Source organism: Eumetopias jubatus, unplaced genomic scaffold (genome assembly GCF_037043125.1).
Source record: "Eumetopias jubatus isolate StellerSeaLion01/CBP00866 unplaced genomic scaffold, mEumJub1_p1.0 scaffold_10, whole genome shotgun sequence".
Lineage (NCBI taxonomy): Eukaryota > Metazoa > Chordata > Mammalia > Carnivora > Otariidae > Eumetopias > Eumetopias jubatus.
The window spans coordinates 11857454-11884361 of NW_028274816.1; the positions used below are offsets into that span (position 1 = coordinate 11857454).

General features: G+C 47.3%; 1 protein-coding gene across 1 annotated transcript in view; it reads right to left on the bottom strand.

The window, feature by feature from the left end:
• The window catches only part of CES1 (carboxylesterase 1), a 42376-nt gene extending 16076 nt beyond the window's left edge, over positions 1 to 26300 (bottom strand). The window contains 8 exon segments of the mRNA XM_088027116.1: positions 2098 to 2136; positions 4582 to 4686; positions 5678 to 5782; positions 6892 to 7045; positions 9253 to 9386; positions 11666 to 11814; positions 22616 to 22819; positions 26249 to 26300. Of these exon segments, the coding sequence (XP_087883242.1) occupies positions 2098 to 2136; positions 4582 to 4686; positions 5678 to 5782; positions 6892 to 7045; positions 9253 to 9386; positions 11666 to 11814; positions 22616 to 22819; positions 26249 to 26300 (942 nt within the window).
• Between the last annotated feature and the right edge of the window lie 608 nt (positions 26301 to 26908).

A 26908-nucleotide genomic window follows, 5' to 3' on the forward strand; every position in this document is an offset into this window, starting at 1 on the left:
TGAAACAAATAATGCAATATATGTTAAGAAAAAAAAAAGAAGAAGAAGATAGCAGGAGGGGAAGAATGAAGGGGAGTAAGTTGGAGGCGGAGATGAACCATTAGAGACGATGGACTCTGAAAAACAAACTGAGGGTTCTAGAGGGGAGGGGGGTGGGGGGATGGGTTAGCCTCGTGATGGGTATTAAAGAGGGCACATTCTGCGTGGAGCACTGGGTGTTATGCACAAAGAATGAATCATGGAACACATCAAAAACTAATGATGTAATGTATGGTGATTAACATAACAATTTAACAAAAAGACTTAAAAAAAAAAGCACAAATAAAAGCATCAGGGATGGGCTCTCATTGCACTGGAAAACGTCTTCATTTTCGGTGTTACCTTTGATGAAAATTCCTCACATGGGCCCAAAGCCTCTGCCAGCATGGGCACGGCCTAGGAGGCTCAGCCGGTGCAGAACATTTTATGCATAAGGCCTGGCAGAGAGCAGCCAGAGGGCTATGCTCTGAAGGAATAACTCCATGGGGGCGAGGGTACTGGTCTTGTAAGGAAGGCCAGCCTTTTAAGGAGGTGACATGCCCTGACCTACGTTTACAAGGGTCAGTCTGGCAGCATCGTGGGGCAAGGGTGGGGAGGAGACGTAGAGGTGAAAGACAGTCCAAGTCCAGGGGAGACTTCCGCCCCACATCCTGTCCGTTAGCAAACCCTGTCAGCCATGACTTCAGAATTATCCAGATTCTGGCCCCGTCTCACCATCCCCCCTGCCATGGGCCCAGCCCGGGGCCGCCATGGCCCGTCCTGCTGCAGCTCAGGGGCCTCCCAGCTGGTCTCCCTGGGGCTGCCCTACCCTTCCCTACCTTGGGTTTTCATGCAGCAATCAAAAAGCCCTTTTGTAAACCCACGGTCAACTCCCTCCTCTGTTCAAAACCCTCCCAAAACTTCCCATCTTACTTGGAATCAAACTCCAAGTCCTCCAAAGGGACTGCCCCCACCTCTCTTTCTCTTTCCTTTTTGGCCCCAAGCCTGTGCCTCCCCCGACTCCCTCCACACCAGCCACACTGGCCTCTTGCCTCGGGACCTTTGCAGCTGCTGTTCCCTCTGCCTGGAGCACTCTTCCTCCAGTTTTCCTGACGGCTGCCTTCCTCCCCGCCTCCAGAACTTGGCCCCAGTGTCACCTTCTTGTTGAGCCATTCCCTGACCCTGCTATGCAAATCCAAACCACCGCAAACCCTATCCCCATTCCTCACTTTCTTTTTCTTCATAGCGAGGACCATCACCAAACGCATGACATATCTTTTTTGTTACTGTTCTCTCCCTTCACTCCAAGAGGGCAGGGCATTAGATTTGTTTTGCCTGTTTTATTGCTATTTCCCCAGCTGCTGAATCAGGTCCCTGCACATAGTAAGTGCTAATGAAATCTTTGCTGAGTGAATCTCAGGGAATCCTCACAACACCTTTTAAGGCAGGCGCCAGGATCCCCAGGAGAGAGCAGAGAGCACAGGACCCTGCAAGATGTGGCAGAGATGTCTCAGAACCTGTCAATGTGCTGGAAGGCACGAGGCAGGAGGAAGGAGATGGGAGGCTCCTGGAGTTCCGGGGCGGCGGGGGGAGGGTGGTGTCCTCAGGGCTGAGATTCTTGGCCTCTTTCGGAGGGCCCTGCTAACCGTGTAGCTTGCACAGCTTGCACAGCTTTCCCTCCCGGGAAAGACCTAGCTCCTCAGTGAAGGTTCCTGAAGAAACTCCTCATCCAGCTATCTCCACCACCCTATAGTGGAAGTTTCTAGTCCAGTCCTCTCCTGAGGGACAATTTTGGGAGCAGAAAATGTAAACAAGAAGTGGGGAGTAGGCTGGGCCCAAGGGACACAGAGGTGATAACTGGGAGCACTGAGCTGGGACTCAAGGGAATCCGTTCCAGTCCCATGTCTGGTCCACTTGGCTGTGTTATCCAGGCAAGTTGCTGGCCCTCTCTGGGCTTCAGCAATGTAAACATAAGGAGTTACCATGAGTCCCAAGGGAGGATTTTTTTCATTCATATTTAACTGGAGCTTAAACATGTCAGGACTTAAAACCTGTAATCAAGAAACCAAAAGTTCTTACCTCTCTGGGGTCTCCAAACAAATCAAGAGTGAAAAATTTCTGTGAAGATAAAGGCAGAGAGTGTGCATGAGAAGGCTTCCAGGGACAAAAGCCAATCTTTGCGAGCGGTGTGCCAAGGGTGTCAGGATCTCCCTCCCGGTGCCACCCTGGCTGGGCCAAGAGGAAGTGGGCAGGACACTGGCTCCCCTGGGCAGGGGCACAGGTGTAGGTGTGGGATGGGGGCAGAGAGTGCTGCAGAAGCCGGCTCTCTGCTGTTCCTGCCTGCCTTGCCCTCCATCCATTTCCCCTTCTTGTTCCCCTAGACAATACTATTCCAGTCATCCTTTGGGGGACCTCCTTTTTCCCCATTCTCACTCCACAAATCCAGGCATCTATATGTGACTTGGGGTGCCCCATCTCCCCGACCACAGAGATTAGTTCAGATATGGGCACATAACCATGTCAATCCAATAGACTTTACCCCAAAACTTTTGTTGGAATTATTGTGAACCGTGTCTAAATAGATAGGATGTAAGTCTAGATGCTCTCGCTGACTTTACCTCCCCAGGGAACAAAGTTGCCTGAGAGCGAAGCCAGCACTGAGAGAAGAAAAAAAAAAAGGCTGAGGGATAGAGCAGATATATTCTTAATAATACCATATGTGCCTCTGGATCCAGCCATGCCTGAAACCAGTCCGTCACCTAAAGATTTTGTTACAAGATAGTTCTTTCTCCATTCAAGACACTTTGAGATAAGTTTCCTCATCCTGCATCAGAAAGTCCTGATTTATACAAGCTCACTGAAATTCACCCCACCCCGTGCTTCTCTTTGTTATATATTCGCTAAGATTGCACTGATTGTAATATTACACTGTAGCTAATAAGTCTGACCAGTATGCAGCGAGTGACCAGTCAGGCACTCCTTATTATGGGTTGTGGCCCTTCCAGTCAGAGGTGTGTGTGTCTGTGTGCCTGTGTGTGTGTGTGTGTTTTGGGGAGAGTTGATAATCATGGAAAGACTCTACATGATCTCAGAAAATCTCACAAGGATAACATAGGCCCTTAAGTCCTCTGGGTTTTCTCAAAATCACCAACTCTTCTCTTACAAGCTGGGTCCTCTTAAGCCAATGAAGAACTGCTGAAATAAACCTGCCTCTTTTCAGGAATTAGAAATGCTTATGTTTTCATTCTTTGAATGCACTGATCACCTTATTTGAGCCCGAGAAACCAAGATCACGTTGGAATCAAACCAGGAAACAGAGCAGAGTCTAGTGTCAGAGCCCTGGCCCTGGGGTCCAGGAGTTTCCTCAGGAGCTGAGGGCCCGGACAGAGTCCAGGGGCTCAAGCTATGCCCGATCTCACATTCACATCCTTCCCCCACAGAAGGAATAGTTCCCATTGGGCCTTCCTGCTGTATTCTCTGGGTGTCCTTGTGATGACACACTGTCATAGCCATCCATCAGTCCTCAAATGTCACCTCCTCTGTGAAGCATCCCTGCTATTATGAGCATTTCCTCTCTATATACTCCCACCATCCTTAACCTACGAAGTATATGAGTATGTTTCTCCTTGGATAGTTCCTTGTCAGCACACTATATATGATTAATGTCTGCATCACACCCCCTCCCAGTTATCCTTTCCATACACCTAGGATGGATGGATGGAGGGATGGATTGGTAGATGGATGGATGGATGGATGGAGGGATGGATGGATGGCTGGCTAGATGATGGATGGAGTTGGTCACTACATGGAGTGTGGATGAACTGCCTGGATAGGTAGATAGATGAATAATAACTAGCTGACTAGGTTTGGATGGATCACTGTTTCCGGATTGTTGAATGTTGGGGTGAAGATATATGGTGGTTGGATGATACACGGATGATGGAAATAATGAAAGTTATGGATGAATGGATGGATGGATATTAAACTGATGAAAGAATACTGATAGATTGGCAGATGAATAGATGGAAAATAAGATGATGAATGGGTTGATGGATAGTTGGATGGATGGGTGGGTGGATGCATGGTTATTCTAGAACCACAACTGAGGCAGAGTTTCAGGCCACCACGGGATTATAATTGAGGTAGTCTCTAAATTAAGCAAGATACAGTGTGACAACCTTCCTTAAAATCTTTGTTCTTAATATCCCATCCTCAAAATTCAGAACAGTAGTTACCTCTGGGAATATGTAATGCTTAATTTCTTTTAAAATACATTTGGAAACAAGAATGGGAAAACAGTGAGTTGGGGTTGAGGTGAGAAATTATCACACAATTTGCTCATTATGTTGTTTTTCAACTTTGCAAATGTTTGAGATACTTCATAATAAAAAAGAAAAAAAAATTCCCATTCAGATCCAGAGGCTGACAGTGTTCCCTGGGGGCCAGGAACACTGTCCCAGGCAGTTTTCTGGTGCAGGGGCAAGGAGACAGCTGAAATAATGAAGCTTGGGTCAAGTGCACAGGGTTGGGGGCTTGTGCGGTCACGAGAATGGATATGCCTACCATCTTCAGCGACGTCTCCAAGAGCTCATCCTCCGTCTTCTGGCGCAGGCAGTGAACAAGGACAGCCGAGGAGGTGGTTTTACAGCCAGCAAAGACACCAATTCGCTGCAGAGATCACAAGCAACTGTAGAACTCAAGAGCCATGTCCCTTCCCTCGATCAATAAAGAGGTGTTCTACCCCAACCTTCATTTCTAAAGGCAGCAGAGGGGAGCAGAACATACTCTAGACCAGCAGGTGAGGGTCCTGGGTCCCAGTCATGCCAATTAAACAAGCTTTGTCTCTGTTACCTTATCTCTGTTCAAATGGGCAAAATGATCTGAGAGCTGAGTGTCAAAAGGGAGGGAGCACGAAGTGGGGCTTCAGAGCACGGAATCCAGACTCACACTGCCTGGTTTCAAATTTCTTTTCAGGAAGTCTTTCATGATAACCTCAACCTATGCACTAGGTTAAGTGTTCTTTTTGGATTCCGTTATGACATCAGATACCTCTGCTTTATTGCCTTATCAGTTGAGATTTTAGAATCTGTGTGATTATAAAAATCATTAATTTGTCTCCTCTAATAGAATGCAAACTTCACGAGGCTACTAGATGTCTGGCTATATCAAAATTATGTGACGAATAAATGAATGAATGAATGAATGAATTCCCAGGAACCCACCCCAGCCATGAGGCGCTTAAGGGGGGGCCACTCCAGGCCCACATGCTGCAAGTGGGTGACCAGAACTCAGATCCTGAGAGAGACCAGACACGGTGACAGTCCACTGCCCACCATGTGGCTGGCACCCCACCTTGGCACACTTTGGAAAGAGTGCTCAGGGGACAGCGCACTGTCTTGGCAGTCCAGAGTCACCTGTTTGAGTCCCAGCTCTGCCCCAATTGCTCCTTGACCTTGACAAGCTGCTTCCACTGTCTGCCCCAGTTTGCTCAGCGGTCAAACTGGGAGGCTGGCTGAGGTGTCTCCTTGCCCTTCCACTCAACTGTTCTTACTTTGGTGATTCCTTGATGATGCCCGCTGGATCCCATGGCAAGAAAGGCCCCTGAAGATTCCAGGAAAGCAGAGCCAAGGGTGTGGCAGTGGTCCAGCTTGAGACCTACCTGAGCTGTGTCCTTCATGTCTTTCTTAACCAGGACAGCTGTGAGGGCCACACCACTCTCAGAGATGGCCCGGTGGAAGAGGTTCTTGGCCAGGGGAGACAGCACCTGGCAGGGGAGTGGACAGGAAGAGAGTTTACGCTCATGGGGAGGGGTCTTCAAGGGCCACCTCATCCTTAGCTCTGGCCTGGCCCGTTCCCCTGGAGACTCAGGCACCCAGGGACTGTGGCAGGTCCTCGCCTGGCCTGGCCCTGTTCCCAGGCTGACATGCTCTCTCTCACTCTCTCTCTCAAATAAATAAAATCTTAAAAAAAAATCTTAAGACAGATAGATGACAGATAGATAGATAGAGAGACAGGAGTGAGTCATGGGGAAAACACTAGAAAAATAAGTCTCAAAATGTCTGTGGTGAGCTTCCCTGGGTAATGGGACTATGGAGGACTCTTTTCTTCTTTGTGCTTCTTTGTACTTTTCCTTTTTCTCCACTTGATAATATATAAAACCATTTCCCTCTGAGTATTGGACAAGGAAACCAATACATATATTGCTAAAAATACAGTAATAGCACTGACCCTCTGCTCAACAGTGGGGGGTTGGAAGGTGGTTTATGGCTCCCAGCATTTTATCTGGTTTCCATCTCTGCTGCCTTCAGTGGGTCCCCCAGCCCCACTCCCCACACCAGGCCCCCAGGAGCCCCAGGTGCCCACACCACTGTCCCATGCCTCCCTGTCCCTCCCTGCCTCCACCCCCAGTCCAGCTCCACATCTCAGTCCCGGAGGCGGCTGTCCTCACGGGAGGCCCCTGACCTGTTCTTGGTGCTGGCGTCTCTTGACCTGCAGACCTGGCTTCCAGCTCAACAATGACACTTTGTCCAACTCTTACGCATAGTCTATACCCACCTCTACTTGCCAGGAGAAGTGAAGCAAGTCCTAATGTTAAAACGAGCAGGAAGGAGAGAGAGAGAGAACTCGACCACGTTAGAGGAGGAGGAGTATCATTGCTGTAGCTGTGGCCAGAGATTCTCAAGGCCCTAGGATGCTAGCCTGCGCTCTGAGCCTCCTGGGGGCCAAGGAGAGTTCAGCCATTAACTCTCCACCAACTGATGCCGTGCAGAGTAGGGTCAGCCCTGAATCCAGGTCTTGTAAGTAAAGCTGCCAGTTGGTCCGAAGGCACCAAGGGGTCCCATCAGCAGCCATATCAGGGCCAGGAACACTTACAAGAACAGAGACGCTTTCACCTCCCGCTGACTCTCCAAAGATGGTTACAGAACCTGGATTCCCTCCAAAGTTGGCAATGTTCTCCTGGACCCAGCGAAGTGCAGCCAACTGGTCCAAGTGACCCCAGTTTCCGCGGCCGTGTTCATCCCCTGTGCTGTAAGAATGGGGCAGGGGTGGGAGCACAGACTACATGGCAGGGTTCTCAGGACCATAGATGGGGCTGGGGGCTCTAGGTGAGCCTTCTAGAAAAAGCCCAGCCTTCCACAGCCCTGACACAAGGGTCTTCTGTCTTCCATTCCTGTAGCATTGTTCTGTTGTAGGGCGCTACATTTACTCAACTGGCATCTATTTACTGAACATCTACTTTGCACAGAACACTGTACTAAGAGCTAGGAGCACTTTGTGCAAAACACTGTTCTAAGAGCTAGGAGCACATCTGAGAACAGAACAGTCCAAATCTCTGACTATACAGAGCTCACACTACAGATCACAAACAAACTGATAAATACAGAAAATAATGTCAGATAGTGAAAGTACCTCTAGGAAAAGTAAAATGGGGTAAGGGAAAAGACAGGGGTGGAGCAGTGGGGTCCTATTTCAGATCACATGACCAAGAAAGGCCTCTTTGAGGCGGTAGCATTTGAATAGAGACCTGAATGAATGAGCACATGAGCTTGCAAATATCCGAAGAAGGGAATTCCAGGCTGAAGAAACAGCCAGTGCAAAGGTCCTGGGGTCTAGTGGACAAAAGTGTGAGTGTAGTACATGCAGCTAAAGGACTCTGTGGGCCTTGGTAAGAACTTTGATGTCATTGTTAGTAACATAGGAAGCCATTTCAGGGCCAATGACAAAATTCCATTTATGTCTTAAATGGTCACTGTGGTTACTGTGTGGATGAGACAGACACAGCATCAAAGTAGCAGGTTATAAAAGTAGGTGGTTATTACAGTTATCTGGGAGAGAGACACGAAGGGCTTTGATTAGGGGGCATAAGGGAGGAGGTGAGAAGTGGTTGGATTCTGAATATATTTTAAAGGTGGAACCAAGAGGATTTGCTGACCCTGATGTGAAGAGGTGAGAAAAAGAGGTCAAGGCTGACCACAAGTCTATCCGGAGCAGTGGGGGGTGGGGGGTGCTGCCAGCAGCCGACAGGAGGCGCTGTGGGCAAAGTAGGAAAGTCCAGTGGGAGTCGAGGGTTGAGTCTGTCCCCAAGGAGGGTGCAGTCCCCTTCAGACGTCCAGTGGAGGCGGCAACAGGTGCAAGGTCGTAGTTAATGAGGTACATCTGGGCTTCAAAGAAGCAGGGGCTGAAATAGGGAGCTTTGAGTGTGGCTCCTGAGGTCACCCGGGAACCAGTGAAGATGGAGAGAGAGATGCACACAGAGGCCAGAGGATCACGTGGGAGGAATTGTGTGTGGCTGCTCCCAAGGTTGGCCCAAAAGCTTTTGGGTCACTGGGCAGAGAACAGAGTGGGAGGAGAAGCCTCGGGAAGCCTCATGTAGCAGCTTGACCATAATGGGGAGCAGAGAGACTGGCCACAGGTGGGAGAGAAGAGGGGTCTCCGTGAAGGCGATACACCCCGGAGTAGGACACGCCTGGGATAATCCTCCTCCTCCAGCCCCGGGGGTCTTTCCTGTGAGAAGTCCACCCCTCCCCCAGTCCACCTGCAGCCATCCCAGGATCGGAGGCGCTGTGACTGGCAAATTCCGAAAAGGCTCACAGTAACTATGTCCTGCGGGAGCACTGGTTCCTGCCCTGTGGACATGCACTGCAGAAGATGCTTTGCCTTCACTCCATGTGTGTGCCAAATTCCCCAGAGGAAATGGGATGAGTGGGTCTGACATGCCTCCCAGGAGGACTGTCGGCTGGGGTCGGATGCTCTGACAGTCTTCAGCTCCAGACACCCCGTTCCTTCACCCACAAGAATGTACTGAGCTCCTGCCATGAGTAAGCTCCTTCCTTCCTTTCCTGCCAGGTCAGATGCGTAAGCCTCTAAGTGCTGTGCTGTATGCTGTCTTGACAGAGGTGTACAAAGTGCTTTTACAAGTGAAAAAGAGAGGGGCATTTCAGAGGAGATGACATTTGGGTTGGGCCTTGCAGAATGAATAGAAGTTCGTCAGGTAGAACAGGCATTCCAGGTAGAGGGAAGAGCACCTACAAAAGCTCAGAAGCAAGTGGCCCAGTGTGGCTGGGGATGGAGAAGGTAAGTAGAGCTCTGTGATGAAGGGACTTGGGTGCTTTCCTAGGGAACCTGGCAAAGATCCCTTTGAGGGCTGACCTGGCCAGAGCTGAATACCTAGCACCCTCACTTTGGGAGTGGTGGGGTGGGCCAATGTGCAGTGAGGACTGTGCAGAATCTTACCTGAAGAATCCCCAGATGCCTAGGCGGTACTGAATGGCCACCACCACCACGTTTTCATGGGCAGAGAGGGCCAGCCCATCATAGGTTGACGCCCCGCCCACCACCAGACCTCCTCCGTGGATCCACACCATCACCTGGACAGGAAGGAAGCAACTGTACTGGTTAGAGGAAGCTGCGCTGGGCAGGACCTCAAGAGGTTGTCTGGTTTCGTCACCAACCCCTTGGCCATGACTTGAGGAGGCCATTACCAGAAGTCCACCAGCAAAGCTGGAGCAGGCAGCTGCTCTTCTCCCTGCTCCTCCCAACTGGGGCCCAGGCCACCACCCCAGCCAGTACACCCTGGCTGCCCCGCCTGTGTCCCCGGCCCCAGTGCCGATGAACTTCACAACTTCGTCACGGGAACAGTCACGGCTAAGAGTGTCATCTCCCCAACACTCCTCCCATTGCCCTCGTGCCAGGGCCCCTCCTGCAGCCTGGCAAACTCTGCCCACCTACAGCCCTGTGCTTCGGCTTCATCTTAGATACATCTTGTGCTGTGACTTAAATTGCGCCCATGCCCGAGTTACCGTCCAGAGAAGCACACGTGCCGCCGGTGGGGTCTCTTCTGAATATCCCGTCCTTTCTGCCTCTGCCGCATCCCCAAGTCCCACATCCTCCAAAGCCTGGCCTAAAAGCCACCTCCTCAAGTAAGTCTTCAATGATCTCACTAATAGGGATCTGAGGACCTACTCTGTGCCGGGGACGGCAGTAAGAATTGAGGATGAGGGTGGATATAGGAATTCATCACGCTTGGCTCTGGCATTGTAAGAACTCACGTAGCCAGGAAGTAAGAGTGGCTAAAATAATTATGTTGTAATCATTTTATTCATAAAAAAAAAGAATTTGTAACACAAATTGTGTGCCAAGTACCATTCCATGCCATAGGGACTAATACTGTCCCATTATCAGACAAGAAAACTGCCTGAGCTCGCACAGCCATTAAGCTGCAGAAGCAGGACTTGAACCCACACGGTCCAGCTCTGGAGACCACCTGTTGAGCCACCCAGCCCACTGCAGCCACTGGCCAGGGTGCAGTGGGCCTGCTGTTAGGAGAGGAGTAAGATCTTCCCTTGGACTCTAATGCTTCAGGAGGACTTGCCTTGTGCACTCGCCAGCCACTTAGACAAAGCCTGATATGCACCACTGGATACTCACGCGTGATTAGCCCTGTTCTAAGGAAACAGAGCCAGGTCTCTCTGCTAGTAAAAGGCAGAACCAGGATGTAAGCCCTGACTGTAGTTCCAGAGCCTGTGTCCATAAATAGAGGTTCTCCCCTTGTTCCTCCTCCACCTCTGATCCTTGCCTACGTCTGGGTGGAGGGACTGAGTTAGCAGTCATCTGAGGGAAGGCTGAGCCAAGGGCTGGTCAGCAGGGATTCGCTGAAGAAGCATCCCAGAAGGTAAGACCCTCCAAAGCAATGGTGGTCTGGTGATGGGTTTTTTTTTTTTTGGTCCCTCCTTTGTTGTAACCCCCAATTGCAGCTATGCATGTGGGAGCACTGAGTACATAACAGAAGAATGTGTGAATGGAGGACTGAGTGAAACTTGGTCCCTTCTCGCTGAGTCAAGCATGGGCAGTGCTAGCTTCTGCTCACAAGTTCACAGACGCCCTCCCCCACTCCTGGGCATCCTGCCAGGAGATGGCTGGGTACGAACATCCCCATACCTCTCCACCCCGGGGATCACCTTCTTTTCCAGGAGATCTCCTCCAAGCCCCAGCCTGAGTCTGGAAATTGCTCCATCTCTGGGGCCTCCTTTATTCTAGAAATGCTGACTCATCGGGTCATCAGCCATGCCAAAGACAATTAAGGAAGGAAATAAGCTACAATAAAATCCCAGATATTTGGCCAAAGGCAAAAGAATGCACTTCCTGGATTGCCCCAGGCTCTGCCCCTAACACCTCTCAGGAGACCCTGGAAGTTTTTAGAGGAGCATCTTACTATGCTGAGGAAAGGCCTCCCACAGGCTCGCTTCCTAGTCTGTGTCAAAGAGCTTTGGTCCGAAATTCTGAAGGCCTCTGCTCTGGTCCTGCCAATCCCAGCGTGTGATCTCCCCGCCCCCTTTCTGGGCCCCAGTCTTTCTACCTATAAAGGAAGGACTGGCTTATCTCTAAGAGTAATCATTCTGGTCCTTTTATTATCAAGAAACAATCTGGAAAAATTACAATGTGCATGACAGAAGTACAGCAAATTCCCCCAGAGGTCTGTCACTAGGGGAAACTGAGGTAGGGAAAGTTTGCGTTCCTTGTGGTCATGAGGTCTGGCTGTGGTAGGAAAAGGAAGCCCTGAGGTCTCTGAAACAACCCCCACCCAAGCTGCCTTCACCCTCTTCTAGTCTACACCAGAAGACCTGCAGCGCGGGAAACTTCTACTTACCGGCAGCCTGCTTTTCTTTGTCAAGTCAGCGGGAGTGTAAATATTTAGGTAAAGGCAGTCCTCAGAAAACTTGAAAGCAATGTTCTCCTTTCTGTTGGTAAAGAGCTCTGAGAGCACCTGCCCCGCCATCACGTCCTGGGAGCACCTGGGTGGGGGCGGGGGGACAAGGAAGAAGAAGTTCTGAGCTTTGCTCAGAGCTGAGCAAGATGTCTCCTGCGGTCAGCCGGGCCTTGGACTGGCAGGCTGAGGCTGGTAAATAGAGTTGTTCTTACCAGGCTGGAGACATTGGGATGGTTAGGAGGCTCTTTGGGTGTGTGGCTGGGGTTTGAGGGGGGACCCTGAGGCTAAGGTCTCCCACGACCGTGTCTAGATAGTAAGAAGGCTTGGTACCTGTCCCCTTCCCAGAGCCTTTGAGATGCCCTGGGTCAAGGAGAGGAGGCTGCCCATATGCTGACCGCCCAGGAGAGGACCATTTCCTGCATGCCCTGGATGCATCCCAGCTCTCTGTTCCAGGTAAACATGTCCTCCACTAGGTAAGCATGTTCTAGTCCATGGCAGACTTCCATAATCCCTGAGAAGTCACTCAAATGGCAGACATTTAGGCCTTACAACAGGTCAGGGATGAAATATTTGTGGGGCAGTATCAAGAGAACTGTGTTCTAGTCCCGCCACACTCGCTAATTTTCTGGGTGACCTGGGGTGAATTCCTTGCCTGCTTTGGCTTAAATCTGCCAGGTCTATGTGAGGGAAGTGATTTTTATAAGGGTCTTGCAGCCCTGACATGCTAAGAATTTACCCATCCCAGGCAAGCACTATTGGTTTCCCTAATAGCAGATCTTAAAGACCCAACACAGACTAAAACTGGTAAGATTTATGGACCTCCCAGCATGCCAGGCATTAAGTACTCCTTATACACTAGCTCACTTAATCCTCCCATGGCAAGCCCCCTAACATAGAGTCTATAATTATCCCCATTTTACAGTTGAGAACACTGAGGCACCGAGAGGTTAGAGAACCTACCCAAGGTCACACAGCCAGAAAGATCTATACTATATAGTGCATGATATTTGTAAGGACATTATAAGGAACATTTCTGGATCTCAAGGTACCAGGATGCAGATATCACTGCTCCCAGTTTGTAAATGAGGTCACCGAGTCACTCTGCTGTCAACTAGCACAATCAGAACCCGCAGTAATGACTTCTTCATTTCCACCCTAAGGGAACTTTCCCCTGATCACCAGAGCAAGGAGCCTAACAATCATAAAAGAAGAAAATCAAATGTCAAAAAAGGGAAAAAAATTCTGTGGCAGGGGGCGGAGCAAGATGGTGGAGGAGTAGGAGACCTGGATTTCATCTGGTCTCAGGAATTCAGCTGAATAGGGATCAAACCATTCTGAACACCTACAAACTCAACAGGAGATCGAAGGAAAGAATAGCAACAATTCTCTGAACAGAAAAGCGACCACTTACTGGAAGGTAGGAGGTACGGAGAAGTGAATCTGAGGCGATATTCGGGAGGATAGACAGCGGGGGAAGGGGCCTCTGCCGCTTCTGGCAAGTGCTAGAGCCGCGGAGCACAAAATCGGAACTTTTAGAAGTCGGCTCCGCTGAGGGACGTCGCTCCAGTGGCTAAGCTGGGGGTGGAACCCTCGCGGGACAGTGTGGTCTCAGGACCCTCGGGCTCACAGAAAGACCGGGGGTGCCTGAGTGCAGCAGAGCCCCCAGGTATCGGAGCGGGGAAGCCGGCTGCAGAGACGGAGCCGAGGCGCAGGCTCTCAGCTCGGGGTTGCCATAAACTGTGATCCGCGGCCCAGTCGGGCCACTGCTCCTCCAGCAGGGACCCAACAAGCAGCAGAGCGGGGGAGACTCCCCTTCCTCCTCCAGGAGGAGCGGCGCGGGTGCGCACCGCAGGGATCTGCTGGGTTTGGAGACTCCACACGGGGTCGGGTGCCAGAGATAACGCTCAGTCACAGGCCAGGTGAGCACGGAGTGCAGCCAGAGACCAGGGAGACCGGAGTGACTGACTGCTTTTCTCTGGGGGCGCACTGAGGAGCGGGGCCCCGAGTTCTCGGCTCCTCCGGGCGGAGATTGGGAGGCCGCCATTTTCACTGTCGTCCTCCAAAGCTGTACAGAAAGCTTGCAGGGAGCAAAAACTCCCGAGAGCAAACCCAAGCAGATTGCTTAGCCCCGACCGGCAAGGGCGGGGCAATTCCGCCTCCGGCAAAGACATTTGGGAACCATGGCAACAGGCCCCTCCCCCAGAAGATCAGCAAGAACAGCCAGCCAAGACCAAGTTTACCGATCAAGGAGAACGGCAGAACTCCACCGCTAGCGAAATACTGCCCATAGAATTCATAGCTTTTTTACCATGATTCATTAGTCTTTCAAAGTTAATTTTTTTAACTGTGTTTTTTCTTTGAATTTTTCTTTTTCCCTTTTTCAACCAACATCTTATCAATCCCTTTTTTAAAAAAACATTTTTATTTTTCATTTTTAGAGTCATATTCTATCCCTTCATTAGTTACCCTTATTTTTGGCAGATATATATATAAGTTGTTCTCTTTAAAATTTTGAGATACAGTTTCTTTTAACATATGAAAATATACCCCAAATCTCTAGTGTATGGCTTTGTTCTAGTCTCCTCCTGATCACATTCTCTCCCCCTCTTTTTTTTCTCTTTCTTTCTTTCCTTCTTTTTAATCCTCTTCTTTCTTTTTTCAAAAATCTTCTTATCAATTCCTTTTTAAAAATTTTTTATAATTTTCATCTTTGCACTCATATTCCATCCCTTCATCATATCAACCCTTATTTTGTACATATATAAGTCTTTCTTTAAAATTTTAGGAGGCACATTTCTAACAGACTAAAATACACCCAAAATCTAGTGTGTGGCACTGATCTATGCACCAGCCTGATCATATTTGATCATACTGTGTTTTTTTTTGTTTTGTTCTGTTTTTGTTTGTTTTTATCTTTTTCTTTTTTTCTCTCTTTCTTTTTTCTTTCTTTCCCTTACTTTTCCCCTGGTTTCAGGTCTTTTCTGATTTGATTAGAATATATTTTCTGGGGACGTTGTTACCCTGTTAGCATTTTGTTCTCTCATTCATCTATTCTCCTCTGGACAAAATGACAAGATGGAAAAAATCACCTCAACAAAAAGAACAAGAAGTAGTACGGTCTGCCAGCGACCTACTCAATACGGATATTAATGCGATGTCAGACCTAGAGTTCAGAATCATGACTTTAAAGATACTAGCTGGCCTTGAAAAAAGCATGGAAGTTATTAGAGAAACCCTTTCTGGAGAAATAAAAGAACTAAAATGTAACCAAGTCGAAATCAAAAAGGCTATCAATGAGGTGCAATCAAAAATGGGGGCACTAACTGCTAGGATAACTGAGGCAGAAGAGAGAATCAGCAATATAGAAGACCAAATGATGGAAGATAAAGAAGCTGAGAAAAAGAGAGATAAACAACTACTGGATCACGAGGGCAGAATTCGAGAGATAAGCGACATGATAAGACGAAACAACATTAGAATAATTGGGATCCCAGAAGAGGAAGAAAGAGAGAGAGGGGCAGAAGGTATATTGGAGCAAATAACAGCAGAGAACTTCCCTAATGTGGGGAAGGAAACAGGCATCAAAATCCAGGAGGCACAGAGAACCCCTCTCAAAATCCATAAAAGTAGGTCAACACCCCGACATCTAATGGTAAAACTTACAAGTCTCAGAGACAAAGAGAAAATCCTGAAAGCAGCTGGGGAGAAGAGATATGTAACCTATAAGGGTAGAAACATTAGATTGGCAACACACCTATCCACAGAGACCTGGCAGGCCAGAAAGGACTGGCATGATATCTTCAGTGCACTAAATGAGAAAAATATGCAGCCAAGAATACTATATCCAGCTAGGCTCTCATTGAAAATTGAAGGAGAGATAAAAAGCTTCCAGAACAAACAAAAACTAAAGGAATTTGCAAACACAAAACCAGTCCTACAAAAAATATTGAAAGGGGTCCTCTAAGCAAAGAGAGAGCCTAAAAGCAGCATGGACCAGAAAGGAATACAGACAATATACAGTAACAGTCACTTTACAAGCAATACAATGGCACTAAATTCATATCTTTCAATAGTTACCCTCAATGTAAATGGGCTAAATGCCCCAATCAAAAGACACAGGCTATCAGACTGGATTAAAAAACAAGACCCATCGATATGCTGTCTGCAAGAAACTCATTTTAGACCCAAAGACACCCCCACATTGAAAGTGAAGGGGTGGAAAACAATTTACCATGCTAATGGACACCAAAAGAAAGCTGGGGTGGCAATCCTTATATCAGACAAATTAGATTTTAAACCAAAGACTGTAATAAGAGATGAGGAAGGACACCATATCCTACTTAAAGGGTCTATCCAACAAGAAGATTTAACAATTATAAATATCTATGCCCCTAACATGGGAGCAGCCAATTATATAAGGCAATTAATAACAAAAGCAAAGAAACACATTGACAACAATACAATAATACTGGGGGACTTTAACAACAACCTGACTGAAATGGACAGATCATCTAAGCAAAAGATCAACAAGGAAATAAAGACTTTATTTTTTTTTTAAGATTTTATTTATTTGAGAGAGAGAATGAGAGAAAGAGAGAGAGCATGAGAGGGGGAAGGGTCTGAGGGAGAAGCAGACTCACTGCTGAGCAGGGAGCCCGATGCAGGACTCGATCCTGAGACTCCAGGATCATGACCTGAGGCGAAGGCAGTCACTTAACCAACTGAGCCACCCAGGCGCCTGGAAATAAAGACTTTAAATGACACACTGGACCAAATGGGCTTCACAGACATATTCAGAACATTCCATCCCAAAGCAATGGAATACACATTCTTCTCTAGTGCCCATGGAACAGTCTCCAGAATTGATCACATCCTGGGTCACAAATCAGGTCTCAACCGGTACTAAGAGATGGGGATTATTCCCTGCATATTTTCAAACCACAATGCTTTGAAGCTAGAACTCAATCACAAGAGGAAAGTCGGAAATAACTCAAATACATGGAGGCTAAAGAGCATCCTACTAAAGAATGAATGGGTCAACCAGAAAATTAAAGAAGAATTTAAAAACTTCATGGAAACCAATGAAAATGAAAACACAACTGTTTAAAATCTTTGGGATGCAGCAAGGGCAGTCCTGAGAGGAAAGTATATAACAATACAAGCCTTTCTCAAGAAACAAGAAAGGTCTCAAATACACAACCTAACCCTACACCTAAAGGAGCTAGAGAAAAAACAGCAAATAAAGCCTAAACCCAGCAGGAGAAGAGAAATAATAAAGATCAGAGCAGAAATCAATGAAATAGAAACCAAAAGAACAGTAGAACAGATCAACGAAACTAGGAGCTGGTTCTTTGAAAGAATTAACAAGATTGATAAACCCCTGGCTAGACTTATCAAAAAGAAAGAGAAATGACCCAAATCAACAAAATCATGAATGAAAGAGGAGAGATCACAACCAACAAGAACATATTATGAGCAACTCTATGCCAGCAAATTAGATAACCTGGAAGAAATGGGTGCATTCCTAGAGATGTATCAACTATCAAAATTGAACCAGGAAGAAATAGAAAACCTGAACAGACCTATAACCACTAAGGAAATTGAAGTAGTCATCAAAAATCTCCCAAAACCAAAAGCCCAGGGCCAGATGGCTTCCCAGGGGAATTCTACCAAACATTTCAAGAAGAATTAATATCTATTCTCCTGAAACTGTTCCAAAAAATAGAAATGGAAGGAAAACTTCCAAACTCATTTTATGAGGCCACCATTACCTTGATCCCAAAACCAGACAAAGACCCCATCGAAAAGGAGAATTACAGACCAATATCCTTGATGAACATGGATGCAAAAATTCTCACCAAAATACTAGCCAATAGGATCCAACAGTACATTAAAAGGATCATTCACCATGACGAAGTGGGATTTATCCCTGGGCTGCAAGGCTGGTTCAACATCCAAATCAATCAACGTGATAGAATACATTAACAAAAGAAAGAAAAAGAATCATATGATCCTCTCAAGAGATGCAGAGAAAGCATTTGATAAAGTACAGCATCCTTTCTTGATCAAAACTCTTCAGAGTATAGGGATAGAGGGTACATACCTCAATATCATAAAAGCCATCCATGAAAAACCTACAGCGAATATCATTCTCAATGGGCAAAAACTGAGAGCTTTCCCCCTGAGGTCAGGAACGCGGCAGGGATGTCCACTATCACCACTGCTATTCAACATAGTATTAGAAGTCCTAGCCACAGCAATCAGACAACAAAAAGAAATCAAATCCATCCAATTTGGCAAGGAGGAAGTCAAACTCTCACTCTTTGCAGATGATATGATACTTTATGTGGAAAATCCAAAAGACTCCACCCCAAAACTGCTGGAACTCATACAGGAAATCAGTAAAGTGGCAGGATATAAAATCAATGAACAGAAATCAGTGGCATTCCTATACACCAACAAGACAGAAGAGAGAGAAATTAAGGAGTCGATCCCATTTACAATTGCACCAAAACCATAAGATACCTAGGAATAAATCTAACCAAAGAGGCAAAGGATCTGTACTCAGAAAACTATAAAATACTCATGAAAGAAATTGAGGAAGACACAAAGAAATGGAAAAACGTTCCATGCTCATGGATTGGAAGAACAAACATTGTGAAGATGTCAATGCTACCTAGAGCAATCTACACATTCAATGCAACCCCCATCAAAATACCATCCACTTTTTTCAAAGAAATGGAACAAATAATCCTAAAATTTGTACGGAACCAGAAAAGACCCCGAATAGCCAGAGGAATGTTGAAAAAGAAAAGCAAAGCTGGCGACATCACAATTCCAGACTTCCAGCTCTATTACAAAGCTGTCATCATCAAGACAGTATGGTGCTGGCACAAAAACAGACACATAGATCAATGGAATAGAATAGAGAGCCCAGAAATGGACCCTCAACTCTAGGGTCAACTCATCTTGGACAAAGCAGGAAAGAATGTCCAATGGAAAAAAGACAGTCTCTTCAACAAATGGTGTTGGGAAAATTGGACAGCCACATGCAAAAGAATGAAACTGGACCATTTCCTTACACCACACACAAAAATAGACTCCAAATGGTTGAAAGACCTAGATGTGAGACAGGAATCCATCAAAATCCTAAAGGAGAACACAGGCAGCAACCTCTTCGACCTCAGCCGCAGCAACTTCTTCCTAGAAACATCGCCAAAGGCACGGGAAGCCAAGGGCAAAAATGAACTATTGGGATTTCATCAAGATAAAAAGCTTTTGCACAGCAAAAGAAACAGTCCACAAAACCAAAAGACAACCGACAGAATGGGAGAAAATATTTGCAAATGACATATCAGATAAAGGGCTCGTATCCAAAATCTATAAAGAACTTCTCAAACTCAACACCCAAAGAACAACTAATCCAATCAAGAAATGGGCAGAAGACATGAACAGACATTTTTCCAAAGAAGACATCCAAATGGCCAACAGACACATGAAAAAGTGCTCAACATCGCTTGGCATCAGGGAAATCCAAATCAAAACCTCAATGAGATACACCTCACACCCATCAGAATGGCTAAAATTAACAAGTCAGGAAACGACATGTTGGCGGGGATGCGGAGAAAGGGGAACCGTCCTACACTGTTGGTGGGAATGCAAGCTGGTGCAACCACTCTGGAAAACAGCATGGAGGTTCCTCAAAAAGTTGAAAATAGAGCTACCATGCGATCCAGCAATTGCACTACTGGGTATTTACCCCAAAGATACAAATGTAGGGATCCAAAGGGGTACGTGCACCCCGATGTTTATAGCAGCAATGTCCACAATAGCCAAACTGTGGAAAGAGTCGAGATGTCCATTGACAGATGAATGGATAAAGAAGAGGTGGTATATATACACAGTGTAATATTATGCAGCCATCAAAAGGAATGAGATCTTGCCATTTGCAACAATGTGGATGGAACTGGAGGGTGTTATGCTGAGCAAAATAAGTCAATCAGAGAAAGACATGTATCATATGACCTCACTGATATGAGGAATTCTTAATCTCAGGAAACAAACTGAGGGTTGCTGGAGTGGTGGGGGGTGGGAGGGATCGGGTGGCTGGGTGATAGACATTGGGGAGGGTATGTGCTATGGTGAGCGCTGTGAATTGTGCAAAACTGTTGAATCACAGATCTGTACTTCTGAAACAAATAATGCAACATATGTTAAGAAAAAAGAAAAAGAAGAAGATAGCATGAGGGGAAGAATGAAGGGGAGTAAGTCGGAGGGGGAGACGAACTAAGAGAGATGATGGACTCTGAAAAACAAACTGAGGGTTCTAGAGGGGAGGAGGGTGGGGGGATGGGTTAGCCTGGTGATGGGTATTAAAGAGGGCACATTCTGCGTGGAGCACTGGGTGTTGTGCACAGGCAATGAATCATGGAACACTACATCAAAAACTAATGATGTAATGTATGGTGATTAACAGAGCAATAAAAATTTTAAAAAAAGGGCAAAAGAGTTCAAGGTCACTAGTGTTCAAATAAATGTGGAATAAATAGCAAAATTACATATAATTACAATGATAATAATAATTATTTTTGTTTTGCCTATCCAATAGCCAGAAAGCATTTTTTTTTTAATAACCCCAAGCATTGCCAAAGATCTGGTGAGTGGAGGGTTTCATATTATCAATGGAAGGAATGTTGCTGGAATATTTCTGGAGGGAAATGTAAACAGAAGGTGCACACTCATGACATTTCTTCAAACTTACCCAAAAATAGTCATGGGTATGCATAAAGATTTAGCCGCAGGATATTCATCAGAATGCTATTTGTACTATCAAAAACATCAAGAACTTAATGACCCCAAACAAGAGACGGGGTAAAAAAATTATGACCCAAGACTCAATGTAATACAGCTATCACAAGTCCAGTCGTGATATTTAATGACATAGAAAAATGTTCCTGGTATATATATTTTTAAAGATTTTATTTATTTATTTGATAGAGAGAGACAGCGAGAGAGGGAACGCAAGCAGGGGGAGTGGGAGAGGGAGAAGCAGGCTTCCCGCGGAGCAGGGAGCCCGATGTGGGGCTCGATCCCAGGACCCTGGGATCATGACCTGAGCCGAAGGCAGACGCTCAACGACTGAGCCACCCAGGCGCCCCCCCCACCCCGGTATATTTATAAATGAGCAAAGCAGGCATCCAAACTATCTTTATCGTGTGATGTGATATTGTGATTTATGATAAATATATATCGGCCTCCATCCCATTTCAGCCACGGGCACCCTAAAATCCTTTGAATCTCCTCTGTGAAGGAAACAATAAAGATATCATTATTATGTAAATAAGATGACTTTTAATCTTACTTAAGGCTAGGGGCTGGTTGCCAAATGAACCACCCAGTGAACTTGCAGTTCTGCCTCCCTGACCTCTGGGGAGCAGGATGGGGCTGGGGCTTGAATGGTGGCCATTGCCACTGGTTTCATCAGTCATGACTACATAACAAATCCTCCTTAAAAAACCACAGGACAGGATTCAGGGAGTTTCCAAGTTGGCAAACCAGAAAGCTTTCATGGCCACTGTGCTGGACCCCCAACTCCAGAAGGACAGAAGCTCCTTTATTCAGGACCTCTCCCCATGGATCTCTTCATTTGGCTATTGATTCATATCCCCTAATAACCTTCGCAATGAACTGGTAATGTAGTGAATAAACCAGTTTCCTGAGTTCTATGACCACTCGATCAAATTAATGGAACCCAAGGAGGGAGTCGGAGGAACTTTTGATTTATAGCCGAGGTCACAAGCATGGGTAGCAACTTGGACTTGTAATTGGCATTGGAAGCAGAGAGCAGTCTTGTGGGGCCAAGTCCTTAACCTGTGGGATCTGACATTAACTCCAGGCAGAGCAGTGTAAGAATTAGTTGAATTGTAGGACATGCAGCTGCTGTCGGAGATTAGTTTCTTGGTGTGTGTGTGAGGGGGAGGACCCACACATTGAAACTGCAGAGTCTTATGGATTCTATTTTTAAGGGAGAAAATATGCAACAGATAAAAGATTACAAAAACAATCTAAAATATGAATAGCTGTTCTCTCTCTCAGTGGAAGAATTGTATGTGATTTTCATTTTCTTACCTTTACTTACCTGTACTTCCTCCCTTTTCTGTAATAAGTATGTATTACACTGGCAATCAGGAGTAAAAAGAGCAAATATTATTTTTTAAAACAAAAGGGAGGGAGGGAGGGAGGGAGGAGGAAGAAGAGAAGAAGGGAAAGCAGCAAGGGGCAGGACCCTGGAAATTTCCAGAATGCCTTGCTGAGGTGAATAATGTCAAAATGGATACATGTAAGCATCTGAGGTGCCTGGGGGAGGCAGCTGTTGGCTTCTTTGCCCAGCTTGGTCAGGGTGATAGGGACACACCAGTCATGGTTCTGCTCATGAATAGGTACTTAGACACACCTAGGTGCTGAGAACTTTCCAGGTCAACTCCCCAAAGCACTCCCCACCTACACATCTCCTGGTCTACCCTGCTTATCGTTACTTTTGATCTCCCTCACTTGCTCAACTTCTAATCTTCTCCCCAGGCATTTACCATAGTCTAACGTATTGCATAATTTATTCATTGATTTGCTATTTTTTGTTCATCATCCATCTCTCCCTGCTCAAATGTAAGCTCCATGAAGGTAGGGATACTTTTCTGTACATTCACGGATCCTAGGAACCCTAGAACGTGCTCAATAAATGTTTGTTGAATAAAGAGATGTGAGCTCTGGAAGGTGTTTTAAAGATTTACAACGGCTTGGAGATTTCGGTACAAAGCCACTCAGCACGTTGCCTTGGCTCCTTCCTGCATCACTTTGAGGCCAACATGCCCACTGAGAGATGCCAACTTACATGGGAGGAAGAGGTGGTATTCTTCACGAAGTTCCATGGCTCTGCAGGCTGTGGCGGAGCAAACCTCAGGGATCCAAGAGGAGGCCTGGCAAAAGGGACTCCCAGAAAGATGGCCACAGGCTGTGCAGATCCTTCTAAGCTGACGTACTTGCCCAGGACTTTGCCTTGCACGGTGTCCACCACAGGTGGTGAAGATGGGTGCCCTCCTGGACATCCAGAGGAAAGAGGACACATCAGCGGCAAGAGGTCTGACCTGGACTCATGGTGGGTCTTCCACCTTGAGCAGGTGACCTTGAATGAGTCACCTAAACCCTCAAGGCCTGGGTTTCTTCCATGTAAAGAGAGAAGGTTAACTGTCATTTCTTACACGGGGCCATCTAGAGGAGCAAATTGGAACTGGAGGTATAATAGCATCAAGTAAAAAAGAACTGCAAGAATGAGAGTTGCTGAGGGGAACAGCCATTTGGTTGCCACTCTTAGGAGCCTCCGGCAACAATTAGCCATTAGGCCCTAGGCGCTGAGCTGCATCCTGGCACGCAGCATGAACAAGAGAGGCCATCCCTCCTCTGGGAATCCCTGAACAGTGGAGGGGGCATGTGCCACCAACACACTTGACCCTACTCGGTGGGAAGAAAGGGGCCGGTGTCCTGAGAGAGATACCAGTGAAATCCCCACAGGGGCTGGAAGAGGCAGGGAGGGAGGGGGGAGTGAACAGCAGGAGATAGATGAGGGGGGGGGATACAGGTGTAAGGCAGAGCAGAGGCTAGGCTCTGAGAGCAAAATGCAAAGGCTGGCCTGAGGAAGAAGGAAGGGTCCATGTGAGCCGGAGGGAGTCAATGGGGAGCAGACAGCAGCCTGTATTGTGAGGGAGGTTCAGGCCTGGGGGGCCTCAGTGCCAGGCTAAGGTTTGGGGCTTTATTTAGTGGGTACATGAGCAGCAGTGAACAGTCGTGGAGTATGCAAGAGCGACACGCATCATCTCGCAGGGGATTCTTCTGGTGGCTCTGAGCAAGGCTGTCCAGAGGGGGAGAGAGAGCGGGGGTCCAATTCCTACCTGTTCTGTCCTTGTGGGGCAGGCAGTTCCTCCCCACCGAGCTGCCCCTGTCTCCTTGCCCCTTCCACCCCAGTCCTGGTTCCACCTACTGTGGACCTGCCTGAGCTTGCGCGTGCAAGGGGGCACTTAGAACTCTCGACCATGGCCCTCCTCAAAGTCTTGCCTCGTCCTGCCTCAGAGGCCTCTGTGTCTATGTTTTCTTATCTGAAATGCTTTCTCGCCTGGCATCCTTCCACTTGCTCCCTTGTAGACATAGACAAAAGGTCAACTTCTCCCTCCAAGTGTGTGGCCAGAACAAGAAAGGGCAATCCAGATTTAGTCTTAGAGGAGAATATCCAATGCTAACCCGCAACAGAGATGAAGTGGACAGAAGCCCAATGGCCAAGGGTGAGCAAGGGTGTGGATGGGGTGAGAAGCATAACAGTTATGGTAACAGGAGCAGTCAGCACATGTCATATTACCTAAGTACCCACGTAATGTTTATTCTGTATTACATAAGTACACATGTAAGTTTTACATGCTGAGTACTTACTATGTGCCAGATGCACATTCTGGTTCACTTAAATTCATCTTCACTAGATGCCCATTTTACAGATGAGGAAGCTGAGGAAATGGAGGCAGCCAGCATGGACTTTCTAAAGTGGGAAATGGGATGGCCTTGCCATGGGGTAACCGGCAGTAAGGGAATAATCCCCTCCTCCTTCAGTTCTTACTCTGCCCTCACGTTCAGTCCCAGGTTTCCGACAGTGTCACTATCAGAACGAAGGTGAAATGCAGATGGGGCCTGGGCCCTCACGGTTCTGAGGGTCTCAGCCCTGGCTCTCCATTCAGGAGCCATTAGACAGATTCCAGAGCATAATTTTCCAGTGGACCTTGGGCAAGTCCATTTCCCTGTCATTTCAGCACTCTCTGAGTCCGTTTGCCTGCCTATAAACTAGCACAGATGCATTCTGGGGCCCCGTGCTAAACTCTTGTAGTAATCATGTGCTTTATTTTGTGTACGCTGATGCTTGACCTCTGGGGCCTTGCTGACCCTGGAGGGACTGCCCCTCTCAGAGTTAGCCAGTTCTAGCGATAGAAATCAACTTCCCTTCCAGCATGCAGAGCCTGTACCCCAATCACCTTCTTTATCAGGCCATCCCAGGCCAAGCCATTACCATGCTGCCCTAATCACTCCAGGGCCAGGTACCTAAAAACTGTGGGAAGTCGGGCACCTGGGTGGCTCAGCTGGTTGGGCGATTGCCTTTGGCTCAGGTCATGATCCTGGAGTCCCGGGATCGAGGCCCAAATCAGGCTCCCTGCTCGGCAGGGGGTCTGCTTCTCCCGCTGACCCTCTTCCCTCTCATGCTCTCTGTCTCTCATTCTCTCTCTCAAATAAATAAATAAAATCTTTAAAAAAAAAAAAAAGAGTGACTTGTCTTTAAAAAAAAAAAAACAACTGTGGGAAGTCTTTGTGCCACAGAACTTGCTGAAATTGGTTAGTATGCCAATCCAAAACCTGCTTATCCTGTCTCACCTCTTTCTTCCCCTGACAACCACGATAAGGGCTCTTGCCCGAAATTCCTCCCTCCTTCCTCTTCCTCTAACCCACCGTGAGCATCACCTCAGGGTGCAAGACGGTGGGGTGCATGCCTCCTCCTCCTGGGAACTGGGAGTGGCAAGTTATGGCCATTGGCTCCTGATCTGTTGGCCTCACCATACATCAAGTTTTCTATTACTACACTACATCTTAAAACAACTCCTTTATTTATAAATCCTTTGTTTGCACTCTCCATACCAGGCACTCCTTAGAAACAACCTGTTTTATCCTCACAACAGCCCAATGACATAGCTACTGTCGTCGTTCTCATGCTAGAGTGGGGGAAACCAAGGCAAAGAAAACTAAAGCACGATGCCTAAGGACAGCCAGCTGGTAAGTGCTGAGCTGGGATTCAAACCTACACACTCTGGATCCACAGTGCATACAGGTCCCTAGCCTGCCATCCGAAGGTAGAGTGTTCCTATGAAACTTTTCCTAAGCAGAAATGGCACAAAGCAAAGAGTATCCTGGACTTTCTGCAGGTTGCATTAAGCCACTTTGCTTTTAGGAAAGACCTCCATTAGTCCCTGTTATGGTAGCCCAAAGAAATCCAAGGAGGATTTTCGTTTTTCCATTACTGTAGTAATGTCGGATTTCCCTAAAGGTGAAGAGGCCTGATGCAAATTGCAGAAAGCCTGGGATACTCCTATTAATATTCTGCTAAGCCCCTCTCCATGATTTGGCCATACACAGACGAATAATCAAGCAGAAAATAAACGCTCTCTGGAATCCCCAACCGGGGAAGCATGAGGTTAGCTCTTTGCCCTCCTGCACAGGGCACACGCAGCTGCAGTGTGGGAGTGTTCATGCTCCCCTGTGTCTCAGGTTGGCAGGTACTGTCTGGGCACCAAGCAGGTGAAGTCCAGAGGGCGCTGGCTGCTGCAGAACTGGACCTGCCATACCCTCCCCCTCCATGCATCTCCCCCACCACGTTCTCCCCCACCTCGCGCCCGGGCAAGGATTTCCAAACGCACCCCGCTATTTTATTTCAGAAGGACTCACCCCAAGTCATGGAAGTGGCGAGGGAGGTCAGGACCAGAGCAAAGAGCCACATCGTAGGGGGATTGCAGCTCCAGGGCCTCAAGCTGTCTACACCACTTAAAGAGTCTGTTCAGGTCCCGCCCCATTGCTCCACTCCCACACCACAGCCCTATGGCTCTGGACCTCTGCAGGCCTCTAGGCCACGCCCACCCAGAGTTCACCCTCTTTCATGCAAACAAACTGGACTGAGTCTCCGATTACAGACAGCCACAGACTCAACCAGCAGCCTGTTACTTAAGGCCTTCGCCCTTGCAGAACTCGAAACTTAGGAGCACTGTGAATTTCCCAAGGCAGGCAGGAACAGACAGATGGCTTTTTTATTTTATTTTTTTGTTATGTTAATCAACATACATTACATCATTAGCTTTTGATGTAGTGTTCCATGATTCATTGTTTGTGCATAACACCCAGTGCTCCATGCAGAATGTGCCCTCCTTAATACCCATCACCAGGCTAACCCATCCCCCCACCATCCTCCCCTCTAGAACCCTCAGTTTGTTTTTCAGAGTCCATCGTCTCTCATGGTTCGTCTCCCCCTCCGATTTAATCCCCTTCATTCTTCCCCTCATGCTATCTTCTTCTTTTTTTTTCTTAACATATGTTGCATTATTTGTTTCAGAG